Here is a 7,797-nt window from a genome sequence, read left to right on the forward strand (position 1 = left end):
TTTCTTTCTTTCTTTCTTTCTTTCTTTCTTTCTTTCTCTTTCTTTCTTTCTTTCTTTCTTTCTTTCTTTCTTTCTTTCTTTCTTTCTTTTTTTTATGGACTTTCACTCTTGTTGCCCAGGCTGGAGTGCAATGGTGCAATCTTGGCTCACTGCAATCTCTGCCTCCCTGGGTTCAATCAATTCTCCTGCCTCAGGCTCCCAAGTAGCTGGAATTACAGGCACACACCACTACTCAAAGCTAATTTTTTTCTATTTAGTAGAGACGGAGTTTCACCATGTTGGTCAGACTGGTCTAAAACTCCTGACCTCAGGTGATCCACCCACGTCAGCCCCACAAAGTGCTGGGATTACAGGTATGAGCCACCATGCCTGGCTGAGGATTCCCCTTTCGTTTGGTTCTCATTCTCTCTTTGCCGACTGCCATGTAAGATGTCCCTTTGCTCTTCCTATGTCTTCCACGATTGTGAGGCCTCCCCAGCCATGTGGAACTATGAGTCAATTAAACCTCTTTACTTTATAAATTACCCAGTCTCAGGTATGTCTTTATCAGCAGTGTGAAAACAGACTAAAATAGTAAATTGGTACTGGTAGAGTGGGGCACTGCTGTAAAGATACCCAAAAATGTGGAAGTGACTTTGGAACTGGGTAACAGGCAGAGGTTGGAACAGCTGGATGGCTCAGAAGAAGAAAGGAAAATGTGGGAAAGTTTGGAACTTCCTAGAGACTTGTTCAATGGCTTTGACCAAAATGCTGATAATGATTTGGACAATGAAATCCAGGCTGAGGTGATCGCAGATGGAGATGAGGAACTTGTTGGGAACTGGAATAAAGGTGACTCTTGCTATGTTTTAGCAAAGAGAATGGCAGCATTTTGCCCCTGCCCTAGAGATCTGTGGAACTTTGAACTTCAAGAAGTTCCACTATCTGGTGGAAGACATTTCTAAACAGCAAAGCATTCAAGAGGTGACTTGAGTGCTGTTAAAAGCATTCCGTTTTAAAAGGGAAACAGAGCATAAAAGTTCAGAAAATTTGCAGCCTGAGGATGTGATAGAAAAAGAAAAACCCATTTTCTGAGGAGAAATTCAAGCTGGCTGCAGAAATTTGCATAAGTAATGAGGAGCCTAATGTTAATTGCCAAGACAATGGTCTTATAAGAGGTTTACCCTTTCACTTGGTTCTCATTCTTGCTTTGCCAGCTGCCGTGTAAGATGTCCCTTTGCTCTTCCTTCATCTTCCACCATGATTGTGAGGCCTCCCCAGCCTTGTGGAACTGTGAGTCAGTTAAGCCTCTTTCCTTTATAAATTACCCAGTCTCAGGTATGTCTTTATCAGCAGCATGAAAACGGACTAATACACTAGGGATGAATCTTAATTTGTCTAAACCAATCAGTCTCATTCCCCTAGAAGGTAATTGGGTTAGATGTGTACAACTGATCCAATTTTGGCGAATGAGAGGTGAAGGAGAGGTTTGTTGGAAACCCTCTGTGAAAGATTTCCTTATTCTTAAAGAAGAAATAGAAAAAAATAGTTTCCACTTTTCTGAACACAAAATGATGATTGGCTGTGGTGACTGGAAGTGCATCAGTCATCTAGTAACATTGAAGGAAGCTAATCTGAGGATCAAACTGACACAGGGATTAACAGTGGAAGGTGAAAAAAAAAAAAGCTGACTTTTAAAAGATGTTGAGGCTTTACATTGACTATCTTCAGAACAGCCTCACTTCCCTATCAATTAAGCCCTCTTTAGTTGAATTTTCTGTTATTTGCTAACTGACATTGGCAAATAACATTTGCTAATTTAATGTTTAGAAAGAGACAATGGCTGGGCATGGTGGCCCAATGCCTGTAATCCCAGCACTTTGGGAGGCCAAGGTGGGTGGATCACCTGAGGTCAGGAGTTCAAGACCAGCCTGGCCAACATGGCGAAACCCCATCTCAACTAAGAATACAAAAATTCTTAGTTGTGGTGTGGTGGCATGTGCCTGTAATCCCAGCTACGTGGGAGGCTGAGGCAGAGAGAATCACTTGAATCTGGGACGTGGAGGTTGCAGTGAGCTGAGATCATGCCATTGCACTCCAGCCTGGGCAACAGAGTGAGACTCCATTTCAAAAATAATAATGATAATAATAGAAAGAGACAATGAATGAGAATTGTACGGAGCTATATTAATCTATAAGGAAAGGGACTATTTTTGCAGGATTAGTATAATACTTTTGGGAGACATCCAATCAGGAAAGTAGGTAAGATAAAATGAAGGCAGAGGAAATGAGAGTCAAATAAATATAGCCCAGATCAAGGCATCAAGTGATCCAGCAGTTCTAGCTAGAACACACGACTATTCAAATAAATGAGAATCTACTCTACCTTCTACTGCCAAATGTTTTAGATCCTAGGGCATGTTAATGCTGAACATACAATCCTGAAAATTACACTATATGATACTAGTCAAACTTTGATGAATGTTAAACAGAGTACTATGAGGGTATAAGATAGCTACTATTTTCACATTTGTACTTTTTGTGACTCCTATCACATAGACAAATTTAATTGAGTCAGCTGTTTTCTTTAAGTATATTTTGAGTTTTCAGTAAATGAAATTGTATATCAAATTCAATAATAAGGCATTTAGAATGCTCTTTTTTTATGGTGATGATAATGTTAATTTTCACTAATTCAAAATAATAAATATGTTTTAGCATACTTGTGATGAAATTCCTTCTCTCGCTTCAGGTCTTCATTGTGTTTCTTTATTCTTTTTTCCCAAACTTCCTTTACAGCATTGACAGCCCCAGTACAAACCACATTTTCTGTCATGATTTCTCCACATTGTCATATAGTCACCAACTTCATTAGGTTTTGAATAGCTGAATCATAGGTACCATTTCAGAAAGGACCTAATTGTATCAGAGAAAAAAGCAGTGTTTCAGACCGTTCACTGAGTACCATAATGATCATAATAGCTAATATTTTAGAGCACATTCCATGCTCCAAAAACTATTTTATATACTTTACATGCCATATCATACTTAAAAATTCTCATAAAATACTGTAATATAGGGTACTTTTATTGACTAATATATAGATGAGAAAATTAAGCTTTAAAGAAGATGAACAATTTTCTTGGGGTCTCATATCTAATATATGATTCCTTTGTTACTATGTAGTTCACAATAATGAAAAACTGCGACTAGTCTTCATGTCCAATTATAGGGAAAATGGTTAAATAGTGGAGATTTTTTAAAAGACTGGAATCTTGAGACATCAATCTAATCAGGACACCATGTACACAAGTGGAAATTTACTTAAATGATAACATATTGGGATTGTTTCCTTTTGTGTAAAATAAATTGCAAATAGACAGATGCAGTATTAAGGATTTTGACTTGAATCTCAGAAATGAGAGGAAAATACTCAATAATAGGAGAATGGTTATGTAAATTATGGTAGGTACATTTTTATGGAATATCCTATGGCCTTAAAATAATCGTATTGATTTTTTACCAAATTAGCAATAATCAAAGAATTTTATTCACAATTATTTGAATTATTTCCTTTCAAATTCAGGAATACAAAGACATCCACAATCACTTCTATTCAATGTTATAGGAAAACCATAATGGAAGTAAAGTAAATAGAAAGTAATGTAGTTGGAAAAGAAAGCAATAAAATTTGCAACAACATAGGGAAACAGACACTTATCTGCATCAGTGGTGATATTATTATATTCTGCATGGAGAGAAACTTGGCAATATTTATCAAACTCACAAATGCTCATCCACACTTCTAGCAATTTATCTGAAGTTATTCGCAGTGTTTTTCATAACAGCAAAATATTGGAAACAATCCAACATTTCATCAGTAAACTATAGTCTACCCGTATCATGCGAAATTATATAGCTCAAAAAAAGGAAAAGTATCTTATATATTCATATGCCATGATCTCCAAAATATATAGCTATCTCACAGTTTATCCGTTCTAATGAATGTGAATATTTGGGTCCCAGAGCTTTGTTATTATAAGCAATATTTTTTCTAAAATTATTGTTTTTATCTTCTTGGTGTTCAAGTGGAATTATTTCTATTGGGTACATATCTAGAATTAGAATTGCTGGATCAGGATCATAGTGTATGTAAATGTTCCAATTTATAAGACAGAGCCAAATTGTTTTCCAAGTTGATTGTGCCCATTTATACTCTTACTACCACTGTGTAAGGGTCCCCATTGATATACATCCACTGCTGCATAAAGCAATATCCCAGGGTGGTCATAATCTGTACTTCCCTGATGATTAAGTCTTCCAAGTTAATATACAAAGGTTGTCCAGTTAAAGAAAAGACAAAATCCTGAGTATTGTTTATGAGAGGCACACCTAAAATATAGAGATAGAGAAAAGTGGACAGTACAAGAACAGGAAAAGATCCACTCCTAGGTATATACCCAACAGAAATGAAAACATACATTCTCACAAAATCCTTTATATGAATGTTGATAGAAACAGTATTCATAATAGCTAAAAAGTGGTAACAACACAAATGGCCATCTACTGATGAATGGATAAACAAGATGTGGTATATTCATACAATGGAAAGTTATTTAGCCATAAAAATGAGTGAAGTATAGATACATGCCACAGCATAAATAAACTTTGAATAAAACTATGCTAAGTGAAAGAAGTGAGACACAAAAGACCACATATATGATCTCATTTATATGAAATGTCCAAAATAGGCAAATCTATAGATTCAAAAAGTAGCTTTATGGTACCCAGGGGATTTGTAGAGGGGGAAATAGGGAGTGACTGCTAACTGTACAGTTTTTTGGGTGATGAAAATATTCTAGAATTAGTGGTGATGATTGTACAACTCTTCAATAAAACTACCGAGCTGTACACTGAAAGAGAATTTGTATATGAATTATATTTCAATTAATTTTTTCTTTTTTTATATCTTCATTTCTTTCCTTTCTTCCTTCCTCCTTCCCTCCCTCCGTCCTTTTCTTCTTTCCTTCTTTGCTCTTTTGAGACAGGGTCTCACTCTATCTCCCAGGCTTGAATACATTGGCGGGATATGACTCACTGCAGCCTTGACCTCTGGGCTTAAGTGATCCTCCTGCCTCAGACTCTCAGGTAGCTGGACGTACAGGCATGTGCCACCACATCTGGCTAATCAATTACATTTTTTCAGATATACTATGCAAACACTAAGCAGAAGAAGGCTATATCAATATATTAATAGCAGACAAAATGGACTTTAGGCACAAATACTTTATAGATATAAAAGATCAATCATATCATAATAAAAGATTCAATCCACAAGAAATACAAAACAACTTTAAATTATATGCCTTTAATAACATGGCTTCCAAATACAAAGGAAAATTGACAGAACTAAAGGGAAAAATCAAGGAATCCAGAATTGAAGTGGGAGATTCTAACCATTTTTTCAGCAATTGATTGCACAAGCAGTTTAAAACTTAGGAAGAATGCTGAAGATTTGAACCACACAATGAATAAACTTACTTAAATGATAAATAAAGAACTATATCCTACAATGACAGAATACATTATGCTTTAAAAAACACATGGAAGAGTCACAGAAAAAAAATCTCATATTGGAGTCATACAGCAAGTCTCAGTCAATTTCAAGGGATTAAAGTAGCATAAAGTTTTTTTTCTAATCAAAATATATTGCTAGAAATCAATAATGAAAAGATACCTGGGAAAAAAAAAAGCCTATATTATTTCAGCTAAAGAAACATGCTTTTTTAAAATTTCTTTCCTTTTTTTTTTTTTGAGACATGGTCTTGTTCTGTTGCATAGGCTGGAGTGCAGAGGTGCAATCTCAGCTCAGTGCAGCCTCAAACTCCAGGACTTAAGTAATCCTCCTGCATCAGCCTTCCAAGTAGCTGGGACTACAGATGTGTGCAACCATGCCCGGCTGTTTTGTTTTTTTTAATTTTATTTTTTGTAAAGACAGGGGTCTTGCTATGTTGCCCGGGCTGGTCTCAAACTCCTGGGCTCAAATGATCCTCCCACCTCAGCCTCCCAAAGTGCTGGGATTACAGGCGTGAGCTACTGCACCCATACACGAAACACACTTCTAAACAACCTATAGTCAAAGAAGCTATCATCATGAAATTAGAAGGCATTCTGAACTGAATTAACAAAAATACCACAAATCAAAATGTATGCAATACAGGTAATGTAGTAGAGGGAAATTTCTAGCCTTAAGTATACATTTTAGAAGAAATGAGGCTAAAAAATTTACATCCATCTCAAGAAGCTAGATAAAGCAAAACAAACACAAAGAAAACAGAAGAAAGGGAATATTATAGATAAGCACATACACGTATAAAATTTTAAAATGACACAATAGAATATAATAATAATAATCTAAAATCTCTCCACAAACAAAATGCTGGTCCTAGAGATGCCTTCAATGGCAAATTCTACCAAGCATTTGAGGGGTAAAAATAACACTAATCATAGCATGAACTCTTCCTGAGAATAGAAAAGAAATACTCCCCAATTCAGATTATGAGATTAGCATACCCTTGATACCAAACCCTAAGAATGGTAATTCTAGAAAGAAAAATACAGGCTAATCTCACTAGCAAATATATTATGGAGAAAAGTCCTAAACCATATACTGGCAAACCATATCTGGCAATGTAGGAAAAAGAAAATACTGGCCAGGAGCAGTGGCTCACGCATGTAATTCCAGTACTTTGGGAGGCCAAGGTGGGCAGATCACTTGAGCTCAGGCATTCAAGATCAGCCTGGACAACATGGTGAAACCCTGTCTCTACTAAAAAAAATACAACAAAGGCCAGGCATGGTGGCTCATGCCTGTAATCCTAGCACTTTGAGAGGCCAAGGCAGGCAGATTGCATGAACTTAGGAGTTCGAGACCAGCATAGGCAACACAGTGAAACCCCGTCTCTACTAAATACAAAAAAATTAGGAGGTTGCAGCCAGCCAAGATCATGCCACTGCACTCCAGCCTGGGTGATGCAGCGAGAATCTGTCTCCAAAAAAAAAGAAAAGAAAAGAAAAGAAAAAATACAAAAATTAGCCAGGTGTGGTGGCATGCACCTGTAATCCCAGCTACTTGGGAGGCTGAAGCGGGAGAATTGCTTGAACCCAAGAGGCAGAGGTTGCAGTGAGCTGAGATGGCAGCACTGCACTCCCACCTGGGCAACAGAGCCAGACTCTGTCTGAAAACAAACAAACAAAAAAAGAAGATACATTATAGCCATGTTGGATTTATTCCAGAGATTAAGATTTGTTTGCTTACCTTTGTTTGAGAAATCAATTAATGTAATATTCTGAAGTAATAGACTAGAAGAGAAAAAAAAATGATCACTCCAATAGATGTAGAAAATTATTAAAATTTAATATCATGTGATTGAAAACAAGTCTTAACATACTATAAGTAGAAGATAATTTCTTTAACCTAACCAAGTATATCTAACAAAAATCTGCAGCAATCATACTTAATAGTGTAACATTGAAAGCCTTTCATTTAAAATTAGAAAAAGATGTCTGCTGTCACTACTTCCATTCAATACTGTATGATGGCTCTACCCTTTGCATAAAAGCAAGAAAAAGAAATAAAAGGCTTAAAGTTTGAAAAGGAATAAAAAACAAAAGGACATTTTTCATGAGTACAATTATGAACTAGAAAATCCAAGAGAATCTACAACTAAATATATATAATTTAGCAAGATTTCTGGCAATTCAATATTTTGAAAAATCAAGTATGTGTCCCATATTCCAGCAGAAAATTGATATTAA

General features: G+C 36.1%; 1 protein-coding gene across 4 annotated transcripts in view; it reads right to left on the reverse strand.

The window, feature by feature from the left end:
* The window catches only part of LRRC39 (leucine rich repeat containing 39), a 36,285-nt gene that overhangs the window by 21,771 nt on the left and 6,717 nt on the right, over positions 1 to 7,797 (reverse strand). For 3 of the 4 annotated variants that reach the window (XM_011935173.1, XM_011935172.1, XM_011935171.1), the window contains 2 exons: positions 7,298 to 7,341; positions 2,703 to 2,895 (listed from right to left, as the gene is read on the reverse strand). In XM_011935173.1, the coding sequence (XP_011790563.1) occupies positions 2,703 to 2,815 (113 nt within the window). In that variant the 5' untranslated portion in view covers positions 2,816 to 2,895; positions 7,298 to 7,341. The remainder of the gene's footprint in view (positions 1 to 2,702; positions 2,896 to 7,297; positions 7,342 to 7,797) is intronic. The other variant, XM_011935174.1, reaches the window with a different exon arrangement.

This window comes from Colobus angolensis, unplaced genomic scaffold (assembly GCF_000951035.1).
Source record: "Colobus angolensis palliatus isolate OR3802 unplaced genomic scaffold, Cang.pa_1.0 Scaffold141, whole genome shotgun sequence".
Classification (NCBI taxonomy): domain Eukaryota; kingdom Metazoa; phylum Chordata; class Mammalia; order Primates; family Cercopithecidae; genus Colobus; species Colobus angolensis.